General features: G+C 45.2%; 1 protein-coding gene across 10 annotated transcripts in view; it reads left to right on the forward strand.

The window, feature by feature from the left end:
* The window catches only part of Wt1 (WT1 transcription factor), a 47098-nt gene that overhangs the window by 22215 nt on the left and 2973 nt on the right, over positions 1 to 21910 (forward strand). For 4 of the 10 annotated variants that reach the window (XM_042275846.2, XM_042275847.2, XM_042275848.2 and 1 more), the window contains 4 exons: positions 15037 to 15133; positions 18011 to 18161; positions 20346 to 20435; positions 21254 to 21346. In XM_042275846.2, coding sequence (XP_042131780.1) covers positions 15037 to 15133; positions 18011 to 18161; positions 20346 to 20435; positions 21254 to 21346 — 431 coding nt within the window. The other 6 variants (XM_076570219.1, XM_076570220.1, XM_006975872.4 and 3 more) reach the window with 4 other exon arrangements.

Raw genomic sequence — 21910 nt, forward strand, 5'->3', positions numbered from 1 at the left:
ACACAAGCACTAAAACATTGTAAAGAAATGGCCTGCCATCTCACCACCTAGATAATTTTTAAAAAGTAACCATTTGTTGTGTGTGTATCTGCAGAAAGAAAACGCTGGGATCATTTCTCTGTTAACAAACAGCACTTACCCCTGGATGGATTGGAGAGAGCCAGGGAAAGCCTGATGGATGGGTTTAAGGGATTCTGAAGGGCTGCATGGGTAGTGTGCTTGCCTAGCATGACCAAGGGCTAAGGGGAGGAGATAATACACTGGACAGAGCCCATAAAGACAGCTTCTTCAGGCAGGTCTACACAAAAAGGAACAAAGACCCAAAGACAAGGCTCTTGTTGATTGGGGAAGTTAGGAGAGAGTGGTTTCTTCCATCCTTGTTAAAAAATTGTTTTAATTTATAGGTAAAAGTAAGTATAGCATATTTGTTTGCTGATGGGAATGATCAAAAAGATCAAGTGGATGCTGGAAGGGGATGATGAAGCCATGTGGGTAAGAGGGAGGAGACTGGATTCCTTAAGCTCCGCAGAGCGGCTGTAGGTAGAAGCTGGGGTAGTTGATCTAGTGATGGAACTACTTTGTGTTCTTTGTTTAGACAAAGCCTTTCCCTTGTCAAATGCACTGCAGATATTCTCTCTCCTGTGTTTTGGCTCTTGTCAATGGCTGTTTTCCTCCTGTTAAAAGATTTTTTTTTGTTATGGTACAAATTATAATCCCTTTGAGATTATGAGTCACTTGAATTATTGCATAGGATTTCCTCTGAGGCTTTTGTTGGTTTGTTTTTCTGTCCTGGAGATGGAACCCAGGGCTTCCTGCATGCCAGGTGAGCATGTTACTTCTGGGACACCCTCACCAGTCCATTCACGGTGCTATATAAGGTCATTTTGAAAGGTGGGTCAGAATATATATATATATATATATATATATATATATATATATATATATATATATATACATATATATTTTAAATTTTCATCCCCCCACACCTCCATTGTAACTGGAAATGCAAGAGTTTAGTCTCCAGAAGCCTGTGCTGATCCAGAACCTGAGTTTTGAGGACCATTGGATCTTTTCTGGAAGTTTTCATATAGCTGGAATAGCTTTTCTCAGACGCAAGAGTGCACGAGCAAGCTGGATGTGTTTCTCTGAGAACCAAGGTGAAAAGATTCCACTTCATCTTTCCTATTACAGAAGATGGAGGATTTACCTATGATTTAGGTTTAGGGTACTGCTATTCAGATGGAGCCAGTAGAAACATCTGGTCATAGAGCCAATCCATTGGGAATACAGAATAACCCAGCAAGACAGATGAAGTAGGGATTCTAACAAATTGGCCCCCATTGCCAGTGATGTATAATGGAAGTCCAAATATTTCTTGTGTGGTCCGATGATGTGGTCTGTGAGACTATGGGTCTCTGTGTTTGTGTGTTTATGTAGGAAGGAAAGTTCCATCCAAAAATGTTCTGCTGAGCCTTCAAGGCCAGTGGAACTGGATAATAGAGTATCTTTTAGCTCTGTTTTGAGTGTGAAATGTGATGAGATCAGCTGGGAGAAGTTTGGGTACCATTGCATGTGATGAGGATTTTGATGGTTTTTAAGGACTGATTTATACAGCAGGAGGCTGGTTATTAACCACTGAGTCTGTGTCCTTTATTAAACAGTTGCTGCATGGCAAATGGAGACAAATGAACCGTATCTATAGAGAAACTTTCAAAAGGGGAATATAGTCAAGGTTTAGCAATAACAACATGGATGGAATAAACAGTCATCTTCTAAATGGTAAAAAATGTAAAGAATCCATATTCCAATTACCTTTAGGTGACTATTAGATCATGTCCTTTTACATTGATATATCCCAGGTGTGATTGATGTAAGTCAAAGAGGGAATTCAGTAAATTATTTTATTGTATTTTTAATTTTTTTTTGTTTGTTTTTTTTGAGACAGGGTTTCTCTGTGTAGTCTGGCTGTCCTTGGCTGACCTGGAATTCACTCTGTAGCCCAGGCTGGCCTCAAACTTACAGAGATCCACCTGTCTCTGCCTCCCTGAGTGCTGGGATTAAAGGTGTGTGCCACCACTACCTGGCTTACTGCGTTTTTTAAATGTTGATTTTTTTAAAGTATGTGTACATGTGCCTGTGAGTGCAGGTGCCTGCAGAGTCCAGAAGAGGGCGCTGGATCCCCACAGCCGGAGTCATAGGCAGTTATGAGCTGCCTTACATGGCTGCAAGGAACTGAGCTCTGGTTCTCTTAACCACTGAGTCATTTGTCCAGCCCCAGATTTATTGTATTTTAAAAGCCTTGTCTGGATTCAGGGTTTGGGCAGTCATTAGAACACTGTTCTGCTGTCACCTGCCTCTCCCCAGTCTGTATCAGCTTCCTTCTCAGATAGGCTCTCTCCACTGTGGCAAAAACAGCTTTGGATTCTGGCACCCGTGCCTTCTCAGGGAGAACAGCTTTCTATTGGTGCTTTAGCAGAAAGACTCGGGAAAGGGCCTTGGTTTGTCATGGATTGGTCATGTGACTGGGCACGCAGTGGTCTGGTGGGTGAGGTCTTGGCCACATGTTCTCTCTCCAAGGCTGAGAATGTGATTAGAAGAGAGGGCTCCTGGAATGCACCAGAAGACTCTGTTGTCCAAGGGTGCAGGGATGTCTGTGGGCAGCAAAACAAGAGATATTCAATGAAGACATTTTAAAAGCCAGGGTTGGTAATGGTCGAGTGTGTGTGCTTGTCCCCCAGAAGTCAAGCTGGATGCCACGGGATGTGTGAGTCAGGATGGAGTAGGAGTGAAGGATCGTGGCAGAGTAGGCTGTATTAAAAAGTACTCAAGGCCAGGCATAGTGGTGCATGTATTAAATCCCAGTTCTCTGGAGACAGAGGCTGGTGGATCTCCAAGTTCAAGTCCACTCTACTCTACAGAGCAAGTTCCAGGTCAGCCAAGGCTATACAGAAAAATCCTGTCCAAAAAAAGTGCCCAACTCTACACAAAGGTACAGGCAATCGAGGAACGCTGAGAGCAAGAGAAAATCTTGTCCAGAGAGGAGCACTGTAGCTAGAGTTTTCCTGCCTTGCCCACAGTCAGGACAAATCTTTGTTACCTGCCAGTCCCACAGCCGCTCAGACCCAACCAAGTAAACACAGAGACTTATATTGCTTACAAACTGTATGGCTGTGGCAGGCTTCTTGCTAACTGTTCTTATAGCTTAAATTAATCCATTTCCACAAATCTATACCCTGCCACGTGGCTCATGGCTTACCCGCATCTTTTCATGCTGCTTGTCAGGGTGGCGGCTGGCAGTGACTCCTTCTGCCTTCCTGTTCTTTTATTTCTCCTCTCTGTTAGTCTCGCCTATACTTCCTGCCTAGCCACAGGCCAATCAGTGTTTTATTTATTGACCAATCAGAGCAACTTGACATACAGACCATCCCCCAGCACAGCCAAGTGCAGACCATCTCAGACACCTGCACTGAGGCCCATGGTCCTAATCATCCTCTATGCGGACCTGCTGGGTAAAGCCTCGAGGAACCCGAGAACAGGCTCCCACAGGACATACAGAACATCCCACAGCAGAGCACACCAATCATTTATCCAATACCAAATGGTCCCCCTCTATTGCCCCCACCTTGCCTCCAGTCTACTCATGGAGAGCTCATCTATTTTCCCTTCCCAGGGCAATCCAAACATCCCTCTTAGGCTCCTCCTTGTTAGCTAGCTTCTCTGGAGCTGTGGGTTGTAGTCTGGTTATCCTTTGTTTTACATCTAGTATTTACTTATGAGTGAGTACACATCATGTTTGTCCTTCTGAGTCTGGGTTACTTCACTTAGGATGGTATTTTCTAGTTGCATTCATTTGTCCTAAGGCTATTTTTGAAGAAAATTTGTGCTTATCAGATGATAGGTAGGGCTGTGTGTGTGTGTGTGTGTGTGTGTGTGTGTGTGTGTGTAAATTCAGTTGGACTAGCTTGGTTGTTTTATTTTAGGTTTTTATGTTCTGTGCTGTCTAGTAAAGGCAGGCCCATCTCTCCAGCCTACCCTTTATATGCACAGCACAGAACAATCCTTTTTTTAGAAAAAAATTTCTACATGTGTACTGTATTTACATACTTCCCCCCACCCTTTCCTCCATCCAAATTCACCCATGTCCTTTCATACATACTTATTCAAATTCATGGCCTCTTAGTCTTTATTTGTTTTCTTATACATACATATATACATGCAAACTGCTGAGTTCACTTAATGTTGCTCATGTGTTCATATGGATATGTATTTACAGCTGACTGCTTGGGATTGAATCATCTATGAGGGGCTTGTTCCCAGAGAAGACTGATTCTCCCTCTCTCAGCAGTCATTAATAACTTGCAGCTTTTCATCCGGGGGTGAGGCCTTGTGATTTTCCCCCATCCACGTTGATGAGTCAATTGGTGTTCTTCGTCTATGAGATCATATCATTGAGAGTTCATGCATACAGCTTCCCTAACATAATAAAAAACACTGTCTCACAACAGACATCTTGGTCCTCTGGCTCTTACAATCTTTCTGCCCCTTCTTCCGAGCTGTTCCTTGAGCTTTGGGCATAGGGGTTGTGTTATAGGTGTATCAACTGGGGTTGGGGTATATACTGCCGTCGGTGTTCTCTGCATTCTGACCAGTGTGTCCAGCATATTAGTAATGTGGTATAACCACTAGAAAAACTGACTTGAATTTCACAGAGAGATGAGAGTGATTAGGTGCCTTTGCTGTTAACACTTGTGTAGAACTGTGGATTCTACTTACCTTGCTGTCAGGTGACCACAGTCAGGCAGAATGAAGTAGTACTCACATTGATCTAGAAGCTTCTATGCCAGGTTGTCCCTAGCTCTGAATGTGGATAATCAGGCAGCTCCTTGTTTCCCCAGTAAGATCTTGTCTGCATTCATGAAAGTGGGTTTTGAAGTTCCTCTGGCTACAAGGAAGCTGGCTTTGCATTTCGGGTTGCTCTAGCCTTAAACATTCAGTGGAGACTACCAGGACTTCCCAGGGTTGGCTCCTGGGTCCTTTGGCCTGAAGTGTTGTAGGGCTGATCAGTTTGGGCTGCCTATGGTTCATCCTGCTCTCTGGTGAGCATTCCTTAGGAGGCTTGTGTTGTTTTATTTTGACTGTCCTCTCTTGAAGTCTTTGTCCCTGCTGATGTGGGAGATAGCAGGCCAGGTGCTTGGTGGCTGTTCTTCTGGCTTCTGCCTCCATCAGACTTGCAGTCTTAGACCTTAAAGTCCGTATTTCCATAATCAGATAATGAGATCTAGGGGCTTGACTAGCTGTGGGCTCCTTTGTCTTCAGGCAAGGATAATTTGGTAAGTGATGCAGAACTCTGGCTTAGCTCCCTGCTTAACCTTCAAGGCAGTCCAGTTTCTTAATGTGGCTCCTTCACTGTTTTTTTTTTTCCTGAGAAATTGCTCACTAGACATGGGGGTGATGGAACCCAAGGTTTGCAGCCAAGTTTATTGTCAACACCAAAAGGAGACAGGCACTTATTTGCACATCTCATGGTTAAGCTCTGGGTGTTGAGGATGGGAGTGCAGAGAGCCTTCTGGGTAAATTCCATGTCCTGATACAGAAGAGCTACAGGTTGTCTGCACACTTCCCTGATGAGCTCTGTAGAGGTGAGAAGACAAAGGTGATGATGGCGGGTTAGTGTAGGGTCTTGCACACCTGGTCAATAACTAGAGGTGGGGGAGAAAAATCACAGGCCAAAATCCTTTTTTTTTTAAATTTTCAGATTAAATGCTAATTGTCTTAAAAAAGCTCCTTTTTTTTTCTTTCTCTATTTTTTTTTAAACTTCTGTTGATAAGGGATTTCAGGGAAGCTCTGGTTTTCTTCGTCTGTAAAACCTCAATTCCTTCTTATTAATCTTCCTGTGCCTGTAGAATATCAGAATTAATCATTTATAAAGAAGCTTTTCTTCAAATGTTCTGTCTCTTTCCTGAGCCAGACCTCAGTGCACACATTTTTAGGAGGAAGAGGGTTTATAATTTGTGTTCTGTGAAGGACACTTTCCTCTTTCTGCCTGCTTTCTAAGGAAGCCAGCTGATGCACTCCAAAGCTGGGTAGGAAAAGCAGACTGGCTCAGGGCACAGTTGATGCCTGTGAAAGTTGCTGTGGGGGATGAAGGCATGAGACGTGTGCTCTGCTGGTAACTGCTTCTGTGTGGTTAGATGGAGGTAATGGAGGGGGAACGGTTGTTTTCAGTAAGAATTGTGCAGTTTAGACTGCTCAGTCACCTGTAAGCAGGACATTTTCATCAATTAACACCTCTCTCTCTCTCTCTTCCTCTCTCTCTCTCTCTCTCTCTCTCTCTCTCTCTCTCTGTCAGAATCCAACATCATGCTTCTTCCTCATTCACTACCCTTTTACCTTTTGAGACAGGCTTTCTCACTGAACCTGGAGCTCTCTGATTTAGCTAGGCTGGCTGGCCAGTGAGTCCCAGGAATCCTCCTGTCTCTGCCTCCCTAAAGGCTGGGATTACAGGTACACTTTGTCATGCTGGCTTTACACTTTTATTTATTTATTTATTTGAATCCATGCTGGTGATCTAATTCAGATCCTCATGCTTTTGCAGCAAGCATTTTACTGACTAATCTATCTCTCTACCGCTATTGGGCTTATTTTTATACCCAGCTAAATACAGGCTCACAGTAGAAGCTGCAGTGTGCTCAACTACTTGTCACACCCATTCCCTTTTTCTTTCCCTTTACCATGGCTACACTGTAAAACATCAGCAAGCCTGATTTGATTCAAACCATGGAGGAAAGAGCTGGAGGTCATTCAAAGGTCATGATGATAGAAGATGGAGTTGTACCACAAACACTGTCCTGCTAGCTGTACAGGGAGAAGAGATGCACTCGGCTGACTCAGACCTCAGCTCTGCCGTTGGCCCCTCCTCTGACTTTGGACATACAACTCAACTTCTTCTTAAACCTCAGAATATTTTGTAATGAAATGACAATGGTAACTATGAAAGCAACAGTGAACATTTATTTAATGTTTGTCCTGTTCCAAGTATTGCATAATGCTTCCCTGACCTGGTTTGGGTTTTCAGCAGTCATATAGGGCTGGCATTGTTATTTTCACTTTACAAGGAGGAAGGGGCCAGGGAGACTAAGTAGTTGGACTAAGGTGATGGGTGCATCTTTAATGGTTTCTAGGGTTGTACTCAAGATAAAAAATATAAATTTTATCAATATACATCACCAGACGCATATGAAACATGGAGTAAATATTTTTTTATGGATGTGGGTCACTGAGTGTTGACAAACAGACCTCCTGAATATTGCTGGGATATAGTTACTCAGTGATATTTAACTTTTGCTCTCTGAATAGTTCATATCTTTAATCTTCAAAAGAAACTGAAAAATAGGTTATTAGCTTCATACTGCAAATGATGAATCTTGGATGCAGAAGCAATGAGATGATTCACTAGCCACAGGGAAAAATGTGTTATAAGTGGGCCTGGGACTTTCAGATTCAAGAACAATGTGTTCTCAGAGGAATCTGGAGATGGAGAATCCAGATTAATTTAGTTTTTTTCAGCTGGATCTGCAAGAGCTGGAACACACTAGTTCCCTCTGTGTGATAGACGAAATACCTAGAGATACTCAGATTCTAATTTCTGAAGCTGTTCATGTCAATTTATGTGGCAACAGGCATAGTAATTCAGCTAAGGTGTTGAGGTGGCAATGGTGGATTGATCCTGGATTGTCTGGGTGGGTTTGGTTGTCTACACGTAGGCACAAGTGTCCTTATAAGAGGGAGGCAGTGGGAAACTTGACTCAAGAAGACTAGTAGGAGGCAGAGAGACGGTACAGTGTGAAAAAAAATGGACAGACACATATGAGCAAGTACCAGAAACAGAAAAAGACAAGGGAAGAAACTTGTCTTTCAGAGTCATTGGAAGAAAGAGGCCCACCCAGTATCTTGGGGCTTAGGTTGATTTTGAACCTCCTTTTTTTGAGACAAGGTTTCACTCTCTATCCCAGCTGGCCTTGTACTCACTGTGCAGCACAGTCTGGCCTGGAAGTTGCAGCAATCCCCCTGCTTCACCCTCATGCTGTGCAGGACTGTGAGAGGATACATTTGCTTTGATTTAAGCCACTCCCATTTACTTTATTACAGCAGACATGAGAAGCTAATGTTCTTGAGCTGGTGGTATGGCAGGAATGGTTTCCTGCCTGTAATTTCAGTGTTTACACCTACTGTTTAATGGACTAGTAAAGCTAAGAGCTGACACCTACCTACAAAAACTAGATTCTTCCAGAACAGCAACGGTCATTCCTGCTGTGTAAGTACAGCATCCTTGGAGGCTGCAGAGATGCCTTGGTAATTAAGAGCATTTGTTGTTCTCGAAGAGGACTTGAGTTTGGTTCTCAGTACGCACACATCACTCGAAGACATCTGTAACTCCAGTTCCATGGGATCTGTCCCATGCTCTTCTTACCTTCATAGGCACCGGTCATGTGTATGGTGCATATACATTAATTCATACAAACACACACACACAGGCAGAGAGAGAGAGAGAGGAGAGAGTGATAATTCTTTCAAGTTTTCAGGGATTGGAAGAGACTGGTACCCAGTTTCCAAAGCATCAGGCATGTCTCCATTCCTATTTAATTGACATGCGGGAGAACCAGCAGACTCAAGATGGGAATTTTTTTGTTGATAGTTTATGCTTCACTGCTCAGCCTTGGAAGTAGGAGATGCAAATTGGTAGCTCTTAGGTCAGACATAGGTTTTTAAAGTGAAGTTATTCGTAAGAAGGCAAAATTCATGAAATCTTGGAGAAGTCCTTCAAGAATGGGAAGAGATGGCAGCATTAGGTTCATGGGGACAGTGGTGGGCCAGCAGAGATGTGACATATAGTCAACATGACTGGGGTTGTTCTCTGTCGGGGTGCCATTGGTTCCTCAGCATTTTCATAATTTACTTCTACTAATTTACTTGGACCCATCAGGGGTATTTGAGTTTGTGGTTCTGCTGTAAGGAAAAAAAGAACCAAGCCCACATTTTGTTATCAAACAATTGTCCACTTGTCCAATACTCCCTGTAAATCAGAGCATAAGAGAGGCGATGGAAGAGTTGAAATAGATAAGCACCTTGAATTTCAAGTAGGAAAAAAGCCATTGCATTCTGAAAACCCTGGAGCAGTAGGGAGAGTTATTAAGCTGGATCTTTTAGAGAATTTGAGGAAGAAAAACAGACCAGTAAGAACCAAGGTTGCTCAGCCATGTATAAGACACAAGCCCAAGTCCATTCCTTATTGTGGTAGGATTGTCATTCTGAGAGTTGAAGGTAATAGATATGGCGAATCTGTATTACAAAGAGATACTTGGATAGTTCTTTTAAACTTCTGTGGGCGTGATAGAGAGGGGCTAAATGCTTCATAGATGGTTTATTGTTGGTTGGACAAGAATACCAAAGGTGGTCTAAAGTGTTTTTGTCAACCTAGTGAGTGACTTCTAGAATAGAGTAAACTCTTTCAGGTTGGGAAAAGTAACGACATTACCCAAGGTTCCCCTTGCCCACCTTCACCTGCCTGTCCCAAGCCCACCTGCTTCTTCCCACCAGGCCTATAGATGCCTATCACACCTCACTGAGAATCCTCGTGGCCTCCCTGGTGATATTAGCCGTAAAGTCATCAGACTCCCCGCCCCCTCATCACTCAGTTGAGTCAAGTATCTTATTTTTAAAGAGGCAGATTAAGAGGTAGCAAAAATAGGAACACTGCTTTCTAAAGCAACAGTTTCTTAGCTTAAGGAAGGCCAGGCTTACTCACGCTTGGTTCATCTATTTTGCTGTGTATACATCTCACTTTCCCTATTTCCCCTCGTTATCTGTGTTGGATGGTAGGAAAGCTATTGCATTCTTTTCCACCTTGAAGAAGGAGCCCCTTGGTTATTTGTTATGCTGGGGTCCGTCCTCTGCTCTAGAACCCACTTTCTAGCCTCGGCTCTGCAAACGACATCTTCTGTCTCTGGGTTGTTTTGGATGTGCATCCTTCCTCCAGGGAAATCTTCATCACGGCCGCGGCACTTCTTGTCATTCTTGGCAGGCGTTGTAGCTCTGGGTCTCTATGAGTTCTACTCTCACTCTGATTTCGTTTGGTTCATCCACAGCAGAGTCATGGGCTGTGGCAAGGAGACTTGTCCTGGTATAAAGCCTGACTTCATCTAAACCAGCAGGTGGGTTTTGGCACTCTGTGGCCACACAGGCCACCATCAGCTTTTGTGAGCCTTTCTGTCTCAGGGTAACTCTTCTGCCCTGACAGACTGGACCCCATCTACATGTGTATTATTTTTCTATTACCGCTTCTTTCAAATTGTACCGTAGAGAGATCTTCTAGAATCCCATCACCTCAGTATCCCTGAGAAATATTTTTCATATATTATGTAACATGTAATATGCATCAGCAACTAGTAAGGGCACCACTTGTATGCCTATGTGTCTATGAATATGCTTTTGGAGTGCATGTGTGTGCTCATGGAGACCAGAGGACATCAGGCTTGTTCCTGGAGAACCATCTACTTTGTTTTTTGAGGCAGGCTCTCTTCATGGGCTTGGAATTCGCTGATTAGGCTAGACTGACTGGCCAGTGAGCTCCAGTGACCCATCTGTCTTTACCTCCCAGGCTGGTCTTACAAGCACATATCACCGTGCCTAGATTTTTACCTGGCTTCTGGGAATTGAACTCGGTTTCTCATGCTTGCGTGGCACACGCTTAGCTGACTGAGCTCTTACCTCAGCCTTGGGAAGGTGCTTTTTAGATGTAGAGATGATATGAGGTGGGGGTGGAAAACAAATGTTCTGGAAGCCAAATCCAGAGTCTGAAGGATTTCAGCAGTTGGGAATGACTCATTGAGACAAGTCAGATAGAATCTAAAACATCGATTCCTACCTAAAACAATTATATCTTTAAGTTCAGGCCGTGGATATCTTCCTCAGTCCATGGTAGTTAGGGATGGAATTTGGGAGAGTTGGAGATTTTATTAGACTGAGAAAGAGCACTGTGGTTGGAGTGCAATGGAGCTATTTATTCTGAGTCATGCCAGAAGCAGTCTTATGTTCACACTAAGCTGAGCAACCCAAACCCAAGGCCTGAGCACTGGCAGACTGTGGACCACAGCCACAGTGATATATGCTTGATGAAAGAACTGATTTTGAGTGTTTTGGATGGAATCCCTTCGGTTGAGGCCTGCTTCTCTAGCCTCTTGCTTTCATGTTACAGTCCAGATTCTAAACTCTTTAGACTTCATTTCACCTCGTTATAGTTGACACAGCTTTGTAGCCTGGAAGCCTATCTTCCAAGAACTGAAAGATTAGCATGTGGAAGAGGGTTTAGACTCAGACCATACTGGGGAATGTTATGGGCTCTGTGCTTACTATAATTATTCAGGGTACAACATGCAAAAAGGAGAGTAGACTCTATACTCAAGGTCAAGTTTAGCATTGAACAGAAGGGATACACAGAAATGGCTGTGACATAATAACACACACTCTATGGTTCACCAGAAGGCAGCAAAAAGGGAGGTTTCAGCCAACTGACCCCAAATGAAATGGTCATCATGAAAGCTAGCCACCAGTCATGGCCGTGAACTAGAAGAGATTCCTTCGTTGAGTAGGGAAGAAGCCATGACCTTCCTAGGTGCTTCTACCTCTTTTGATCTATGGCTCAAGACAGCCAGCTGGCTTTCCTTTCCTTGTTGAGAGAGAAAGGAGAAGGAGAAGAAGGTGGAGGGAGAGAGGGAGGGAGAGGAAGATGGAGGGAGAGAGAGCACACACAAACACTCCAGTTAAATGCCCATGTATTGAACTTGGTGTTCTGGGAAGACCACACTGGAAAGCAAGCTGCCTTACAGGGTTTCTACCATGTGGTGATGGTATGAGTGTTCATCCCATGGGGACATAAAAGCAAGTAGGCAGGGACCCAGTGTTTTCTTATTTACAGACTTGGTAGAAGAACTTAGCAGTAGGGACATGTGTGGTCTTGTTTCTAGTGACTTCTTTTATTCACTGGCTTGCATGAGGCGCTGAGGACCAGTGCTCAAAGTTGTTCTCTTGAGTGACTGACACTTTCTGTCACTGGACAAGTATCCTGACGAAAATCTGTTTTTCATGCTCCCTATTTCTACCTTTGATGAAATCAGCTAATACCCAGAGAACAGCTGTTGGTACCGATTGTTAATTCTCCCCACCCTGTAACAGAGCTCAAGAGTAATTCAGATTCCTACATATATGCCTCTCAGCTCAAGAAAACATCCAAGTAGGGGCTGGAGAGACGGCTCAGTTGTTTAGAGCACTGGCTGCTCTTCCAGAGGACTCAATTCCCAGCATCCATCTGGCAGCTCACAACTGTCTGTAACTCTAGTTCCAGGGGATCTGACACCTTCACACCAATGCACGTAAAATAAAGTTAAATAAATTATTAAAGAAAAAAAAAGAAAGAAAATGTGCAAGTCACAATTTGGCTCCCTGTCGATGGTGGAGCTGGGTAAAACAAGCATCTCCAGGCTGTTGAGGCACAGTGTCCCATTGCCCATTCTGGCCCTCTCCTCTTGTGCTACCATAGTCAATGTTACTCCCCTCCCTGACACCCCCCGCCCCCGCTCTCTCCCAGTGTTTGGAACAGTTCCCACTTCCCCACTGAGCACATTCTGAGGGTCAGAAAGGCAGATGCTATTTGAGAAAAAAAAGTTGAGATGCCCCAACTTTTGCATGTTTGACTCTGGTTTAGCTCTCTGAGGCTCCCTGTCCACTTGACTCGGGATGTACAGACATGGTGTAGTAGGCTAGGGGAGCAGAATAGTCACCTCCCTCCCCAAACTGTCCAAAGAAGACAGACCCTTCTTTCCAAAATGCCTGAGCCAGAACTCAGTGTGAAACCCCACAGCTGCTGTAGTCCTGGGCTCTGTGGACACTACAGCCTTCCTGGCAAACACGTCTCTCTTCCAGGAATTCTTTCCCCTGGGGAGTTAGGGGTGAGTCAGCCCTAGGCCTTCCCCAAGTCCATCAGACAGAGTGGGCTGATGGACTAGGCCACCTGTCTATGCCCTGGGATCCAAGACGCTGGAGCAGCGGAGGCAGAGGGGCAGGGTCTCAGCCTGACAGTCAGTTGATTTTACTTGGAGACCTTTAACGATGCTACTACAAAATTTATTATGGTTATCAATTTGTGTGTTTGTTTGTTTGAGGAAAGATCTCATGTAGCCTAGGCTAGTCTTAAACCCCTGATCCTTTTGTCTCCATCTCCCAAGTGCTGGGATTATAGGTGTGCACTGCCATGCTCAGCTTGCTGTGAAACATTCCAAAATAGCTTTATTGATTTTTACGTGCCATATAGTTCCCATACTTAGAGCATACAATGCAACGGTTCTAATAAAGTTCCAGACTTCTGTGACCATTCCTTCATAGGTAGGACATTTTCAGTAATCACTCCCATGTTTTCCCCATCTCAGTTTGTCCCAGGCAACCAAGCAGTAAGGTACTTTCTCGTGACTGGCTTGCTCTGAGAATGCTGTCTAAGTAGAATTCTGCAGCATATGGTCTTTGTGCCTTTGTTCTTAAACTCACCATAGCATGTCAATACTTCGCTCCTGTGTTGCCAAATAGCACTCCACTGTGGGAACATACTTCATTATTTATTCCGTCAGTTGATAGGTGAGTTGATTCTAATTTCTGGCTTTTGAGAATAAAGAACGTTTCTGGTATATAAAACGTCTTTTTTTTTTTTTTGACATCTGCTTTTATTTCTCTTAGGAATACACCTAGGATTTCTGAGTAATATGGCCACCTTTAGCTATTTTGTGTGTGTGTGTGTGTGTGTGTGTGTGTGTGACTTCTAGGTATTTTTGAAGTAGCTGCCTCCTTTCACAGAGATGTGCATGAAAGCTGATTCATTGCCATCCCCACAACGACTCTCAATATAATTCTGATATATTGCCAGTATGGGCTAGAATTTTTGTGCTAGCTGGATTGGAAATAAAATCCCTGTAGAAAAGATTCCAGGCCTGTAACCGAAGGAGAGAGTCTTTGCAGAGCAGAACATTCTGGCTTTTCAGGTTGTTCTTTTTGAGGCTCCACGTCCCTCAGGCCTTGTTACCCCAGAGCAATGCATTTCCTAGGAGGTGAGTCAGTCTGGAATGAAGGACAATTGTCCAGCACTCATCGATGGTCACAAAGAGTTAATCTGGGGGAGGGGAGATGGCTCAGGCAGTATGCAAACATGAGGACCTCAGGTCAAACCCCCGGGAACCCATGTAAAAATCCAAGTGTGCTTGTAATCTCAGCACTAGGGAAGTGGAGACAGGGGTCCCTGGGGATCGCTGTGTGACCAGCCTAGCTGAACTGGTGAGTTCTAGGTTCGGTGAGAGACCCTGTCACAAAAAAATAAGGTGGAGAGAGACCAAGGAAGACACAGGATGTCTATTCAGGTCCTCCAAATACACATTTACATATAATGCACACACAGGAACACACACACACACACACACACACACACACACACACACACACACACACGCTTAACTTGATCTGGAAAACTGATCAGTGGACTGAGTGGAGCCATAGACGTGCACCCCCCCACCTCCTTCTGAGGACGTGACATCTCTTCTTGTAAATGTCATCACTTTCTTGGTGCTATCTGGTAAGAACTGAGTCATGAGGTGCTGACAAAACCCCAGTGTACTTCACATGAAGCCTGAGGCATTCTGCTCATTCCTGAGATACTCACACTGTCAGCTTGCTGCTCGGATGGTAAACAACTTGCCTGGGATGAGCTCCTGCTTCTGTGGCTTTTCTTGGCTTGTCTGAATAAAGCACAGACCCAGACAATTTGCCTCTGGGGGCGAATTTTGGTTTTGGGGGGGAGTGGTGGCTGAAAGGTGGTTAACACATCGATGGAATGGCTTCTGCTTTCACAGAGCTCTGTTCCAGAGTGACCCCACAGAAGAAGGTAAGACACAGTATTTCCAAAAGGTGACCCTGAACCAACTTCAACCTTTTGTTTGCAGCCACAGCACAGGGTATGAGAGTGAGACCCACACAACCCCCATCCTCTGTGGTGCCCAGTACAGAATACACACCCATGGCGTCTTCCGAGGCATTCAGGTGAGTGCTAGCATGCCCAGCCAAAGGCTGCCTTCCCTGCCTCTTCCTCTGCTCGCGTGCCCTGCAGCCTCTGCTGATGACCACCTGGTCCCGGCAAGTGTTGGCCATCAGAGACGCTCCTCTTCCATGGGAGTGGGGTAGCAAGGCACTCCCTTCCTCCACCCCTGCAGAGATTTTGTCTTGGCTGACCATGCTACTGCCTGCAGAAGCCCGTCCTTTCCTCCTTTATTATTAGTTCTGCTTCTCCATGGTGGGTGGTACAACGCTTGCCTGTGGGTCATCTGCGCTTGAATTGGTGACCTGGACCCTTGACTTCTAAGATTTGATCTGTATTGTCAAGTGCTCAAAGGTGGACTGTCTTGCCTAGTGTTGATAACAGCATGAACATGTCCACTCACAGCTCCACTTCATGTTCTATGAAGTGAGATTTAGACACAGCCTTTAAAAACACGGACTTTATCTAGCTTCTAGGTTTACACAAAATACGCACAGAAATTATAGTGTTCCTATGTGCTCCTGCTATCACGTTCACATAATGTCCCCTGGTGTGCCTCAGTTGTTGTTACAGTGGATGTTGGTGTATCGTTGCTAACTGAATCGCTTTGTTGTGTAGTCCTATGGGATTTGATACACATATAATGTCATTTATTATTATTTTTATTATTATTATATGGAATATTTTACTGTTTCAAAAATGCTCATACTCCACCACCTGTACATCATGGCCCTTTCCAGTCCCTCTCTCTCCCCAACAACCATTGCCCCTTTCTCAGAATGTTGGATACTCCGTTGCATTTTCAGGCTAACTTCTTTGACTTAGCAATGGGCGTTTATGATTCCTTTGCATGGCCATTGTTCTCTGATGTGGCCCCACTGCACACTTAAGAGGTAGACATTTTGTAGTTGGGGAAACCGAAGAGAGAAGACAAGAGGCTTGTCCAAACCACATAGCTAGTAGGTGGGAGCTAAGGTGTGTGATATACATTTTATTGGACTCCACAATCTTTAGTTTGCTCATTAATATTGTTTATTAGAAGAACAGGAGAGAGAGGTCTCCAGGGTGAGCAGAGAGTCTCAGAGAATGTAGGTTATTCAGGGGAGACCCCACCCCAATCCCAAGCCTCTTTTGGGTGGTCAGAACCACAATTACCAAGGACTCCCATCTGTGACTTCCAGAACCAACTCAATGACTGTCACAAGAGAAATGACTAGTGTATCTTTTCAAGGGAAGTTAAGACCCTGGAAATAAGTTGCATGAGGGCCGGGCCCTGTGTGATATGGGCAAGGAGCTCCACTTCATGAAAATCAGTGTGCTCTGTCATCCCAAGCCTTTCTATGGTGATAAATTAACGAGCCACAGAAATGTGGAGATGGGACAGAGTTTCATCCGAGAGTCTCGCAACAGACATCATCAGCATCCTTTGCCAGACTGCAGACTGACAGTGGTAGCTGCTGTTCAGTCTTTAGTCCTACATATTCTTCATGTAGGATGAGGAAAGCTAAAAGAGACTGAATTCACCTTCCGTCCCATCAGACTCAGTTTATCAGATCCACTATCGGGGCCTTTACAGACTTCACTCCCTGTAGATGTTATTTCCCTGCTTACTCTTTTTCTTCTAGAATATGCCAAACAAACCACTGGCCTACCATTTACTTGTATACTACCATGAACCCTGGAAGAAAGGCAAATGGTTGACATACTATGACATACCAATAGTGTTTATGGTATGACACTATTGAGCTTTTTCTTACAAGAAAGAAAGCACCCTCTCAGGGCAAGGCAGGTGAACTAGGAACAAGAATGTGAGTGTGGGTAGATCAGAAGACACATGGGATAGGAAGTTGTTGAGCTAAGAGCAGTGGTTCTCAATCTGTGGATCGTGACCCCTTGAGTTAACATATCAAATATTTACATTATGAATCGTAACAGTAACAAAACTATAGTTTTGAAGTAGCAATGAAATATTTTTATGGCTGGGGGTCACCACAGCATGAGAAACTGTGTTAAAGGGTTGTAGCATTAGGAAGGTTGAGAACCTCTGGCTTAGAGGTTGTTCCAGGTCTTTATACCCTCACAGATGTGTTCCTGGGTCAGTCAGCAGTCCATCTCTTTGGTCCTGATGACACATTTGTAACTGAACAAGGAGGAACCATCCTGCTATCCAGGAACCATTGAGCCTGAAGGCAAGAAAGGAGATTTGCCTTTCCTGCTGGGTGACAGGGACCAGTAAGTGTTGTGGGAAGGACATGGGAAGAACACAGAAGGCCGATAGCTTCCAGTGTTTTCCTGTATCACTGCTGAAGAATACACAGATTATACTACAGCATTCTGGTGGACTCAGAGGCCCCAAATCCAGAGACTTCTTTGTCATCTGTTGATATGTGAAGCTCAGGTCAGTCTGGGCCTCACTCAGTGTCTCATGTCTTTCTCTACTAAGAACTTTCTCATCCATTTTCTTATTGAGTCCATAGTCACATGGTCAAGTCTCCAATTGGGAGGGCATACACACAGTCTGGGACTCTGGATTCTAGACCTCACTGTCACAAGTGAGAAATGGACTGGGAACTTTTCCAGACACTGATGCTTCCTCTCTAGAGGTTTGTGTCAGGGACCCCAAAGAGGCTTCATTTCAAATCCAAGTTCTGGTGATCAGCAGTAATGACATAAGAACACCGCATCATAGAATTTCCTAATCTATCATCCATTAGTGATGTCTGCCACAGGCATCCAGGGTATGGAGGCAAACGTTCTTTTGGTTTCATACCATACCTGCCTTTTTTTCTTTTGATATATTTCAGTACTCAGTTTCCCATGGGACTGACATGAATGTTCATGTGTGGCACAAGGCCTCCATTCCTCTTCTATTTTGCCTGTAGGATGTGCGGCGTGTGTCTGGAGTGGCCCCAACTCTTGTCCGGTCAGCGTCTGAGACCAGTGAGAAACGCCCTTTCATGTGTGCTTACCCGGGCTGCAATAAGAGATATTTTAAGCTGTCCCACTTACAGATGCACAGCCGGAAGCACACTGGTAAGTGTGTCCCCTGTCCAGACCTGAGTGACGGTGGTTCGGGAGCTTCCGTTCTGGGCTCTCATGCTGCTAAGGACACAGGTGACTTGTGGGATGGAAGGCGGGCACTTTCAAAGGTCAGGCCAGGGTGCTTGGCCAAAGTGCAGGGCTATTTGCATGCTGGTTTCCCATCCTTTATTAAAGAGCTCAGTAAGCCATCTTCAGGAAAGCAGAGCAGGGTGGTGGAAAGCAAGTGCCATAGAAGGAAGGTGACGCACCCTTGGACGTTGCATTCGCCGTCAACTGGTGAGGCCTTGAGCCAATTGCTCAACATCCCTTTGAGTTCCAAGTACTTTGTGTGGGCAATGAAGATGATAATGCCCCCACTGTACAATTCTTAAGCCTAGAGGAAATGGAATCAAATTGTACTACAGGAGCTGTAGCCGAGGACCCTGTGTCTCTAGGTCTGAATAAGTGGTAGTGTTACTTCTGAGGGACCATCAGCATCTTCAGCAGGGAAGACAGGCCTGGGATAGAGAGTACAATCAGATGGCTCAGAGCCTGATGGACAGGGTCGTCATAGACTTTAAAGGGTCTTTAAACACACACTTAGGTGCTCTAGAATTACTTCTGTGATAAAGAAGGCCATTAGGTTTCCAAGCAGGTTGTACTAGGTCTTTCTCTCACCACTGTGGCTGAACACCTGATGCGTGGTCATTTGGCTCACAGTTTATCACAGCAGGGAAGGTATGGTGGGGGGAGCATCGTTAAGCCTTTGGGGACAGAAGGGTGAGGCTGCCTGTTCACATCTCCGGACCAAGAAGCAGAGGCAGACGGGACATAGGAGCCAGACGTGGCAGGCTAGAAGCCTCAAGGGCCACGTCCACTTTTCCCTGTTAGGTTTCACTTCCTAAAGGTTCTACCACCTCTCAAAATGGCACTGTGAGCTTGAGACCAAGAGGTCAAATGCATGAACCTGTGGGGGACCTTTCCTATTCAAACCGTAAGGTGTCACGGCAGAGCAAATGGCATTTATGAGGGGTGTGTGATTAACACTTTGATGGGTAGGAATGGAGACGTAAGGATGAAGGGCATTGAGTGAGGAGGGCTCGGGAGTGGTGAGGTCAGCTACACGAGACACATAGAAAAACCAGGGAAGCATCAGAGGTCCCGAGCAGGAAAGGCAGCTCGGAGCTGTCCGTCGAAGGACAGACTCTACTGACCTCCGAGTAGCTTGCTCTCTATCCCAGAATTCAGTGACTCAGAATTCCAGGAGGTGGGGACACTTGCAGAAGCTCGGCGCACTCCAGGGGCCTCTTCTCTCGGTGTCTGGCTGAACTTTTCCTTCGGCTACAGGGGTGTGGCCCTTCCTTCTGAGTCCAGGGTTGCACAATCCTACTGCTGACTGCTCAGACTAAAAGACAACAGTCTTGCTAGATGCTTCGGCTTCTGGTTTAATTGAGGTGTCTCACCACCATGGAGTCATTTATGTTGGACCCCAGAACAAGCAGTCAGTAGCAGGGAACACCAGCTATTCAGGCTGTAAAACAGGGAACACTTAATTCACAAGGCCAGCCTCAGGGCGCGTCTATCCAAAATTCTATCTCAGATTCAACCAAGGACTCATAACTTTTTCTTTTTTTTTTTTTATTCCTTTAAGTAGTCTCTGTATTAACATGTATTTTTTGAGCACTGCCTCAGTGCCAGGCACCAGTCTTCCCCTTCTACATGGGTGGTCTAGTCTAATCTGCTCGTGAACCCTTTGAAGTTGTCAGATTATTGACTCTATTTCACAGCGAGTGAACTGTGCCACATCCAACATCCTAAGTGCCAGAGCATCCCCATCCACTCCCCCCTGTGTCCATAGGCATGTGTGTAAGTGGTACCAGAGCATCCCCATCCACTCCCCCCTGTGTCCATAGGCATGTGTGTAAGTGGTACCAGAGCATCCCCATCCACTCCCCCCTGTGTCCATAGGCATGTGTGTTAAGTGGTACCAGAGCATCCCCATCCACTCCCCACTGTGTCCATAGGCATGTGTGTAAGTGGGATTTTTATCTTCCTGGAAGTCTACAGCACTACCCTAACAAGCTCCCCGAAAGTGCTTTGAGTATTTGGGGATCCTTTCATCTGCATTTAGGAGGGGTTGCCTGTGATGAGGTGGTATTTCCACCATTGTACTCAGAAACATGTGTCTTCCCTAAGGTGAGAAACCATACCAGTGTGACTTCAAGGACTGTGAGAGAAGGTTTTCTCGCTCAGACCAGCTCAAAAGACACCAAAGGAGACACACAGGTTTGTAGGTTAACTTCTCATCGCCAGCAGTCACAGCCCCTTGGGTTACAGCTGACTTGGTGACTGTCTTCTCTGTTGAACACGGACGAGAGGGTGATTGATCTGTCTGTCTGTCCATTTAATTTTCCAACTCTCTTCCCCTCACCTGGAGACTTGCCTTTTAAAAAGGAGAGGGGCGGTGGAGATTATGGCTCGGCAATTAAGAGCACTTTTTCTTCAAGAGGTCTCAGGTTTGGTTCCCAGCATCCACATTTGGCAATGTTTGTAACCACAGCTCCAGGGGATCTGACACTCTCTTCTGGCCTCCAAGGGCACTGAACACACATGACACACACACACACACACACACACACACACACACACACACACACACACCATAAATAAAAAAGTCTTTCTTTACAAAGAAAGAGAAAGGAAAGGAAACAGCTCCTGTTTCTCTTGAGAACCACAGCACACGGGGATCCCACAGCAGGCTGGTGATCTGCTGATGTTCAGTTGGAGCCAGGGCGATGGAGACGAGCCAGTTTGCAGTGATCCACTTTTCTCAGTCTCTAACCCTTGTCTGCTGGTGAGAATTGGATGTTTGCGGTTAGGAAATGTCTTTTCCCAAGTCAGGAGCAGCACCTGGAGGTTGCTATACAGAATCAGGTGACTTCTGCTGGGCCTGGGGCCCAAGGAAATGTGAGGTCCAGGTAGACACAGATCTGGCCGATGTGATGGATACACCAGGCTTCTCCAGCTGCCAGAAAGCCGGCCTTATGTGTCTCATTGTGCCCCGCATTGTTAGGGCCGAGGCTAGACCTTCTCTGTCCGTTTAGGTGTGAAACCATTCCAGTGTAAAACTTGTCAGCGAAAGTTTTCCCGGTCCGACCACCTGAAGACCCACACCAGGACTCATACAGGTAAAACAAGTGCGTAAACTTTTCTTCACATTTATTTTTCATTATTTTTTTAAGCTACTGTTGAATGAAACTGTAATGAGATTATGTAGGAATTCTAGAGTTGAGAATCCATTTAGAGAAAGGCAACGTCTAGCTACTTTTACATGATTAATGATAATATTTTTCAGCAAAAGGGTCAGAGAACACTGAGTAGAAAAGAGATGGGAAGAGAATGTCCAGGGGTTTCAGAACAAAGGCGGGAAGATAAGTTGATCCCCACTGGCCCCAGTTTGCTGTATTACTGAAAGATCAACCTTACAGCATGATCAGAAATTCAAGACGTTCTATTCTTCTGCGAGCTCTTGTTTTACAGCCGTGACTGGAGAGTCTGCGCCTAGAGCCTCGCGAGGAGTCTGGGTTTCTGCTAGATTAGCACAAACTCGTGGCTAGCTTTCCTTTACAGCAGCAGAATGGGCATTGGTGTGGCCACAGGCTGCCGAAGCACTGTGCTTGTCCACAAAGCTGATGAGATTCTTAGTGGAAATGGCACCGCCCTTGTGGTACACGCGCTTCCTTAGGAAGCAGAGCTGTCTC

Source organism: Peromyscus maniculatus, chromosome 4 (assembly GCF_049852395.1).
Source record: "Peromyscus maniculatus bairdii isolate BWxNUB_F1_BW_parent chromosome 4, HU_Pman_BW_mat_3.1, whole genome shotgun sequence".
Taxonomy (NCBI): domain Eukaryota; kingdom Metazoa; phylum Chordata; class Mammalia; order Rodentia; family Cricetidae; genus Peromyscus; species Peromyscus maniculatus.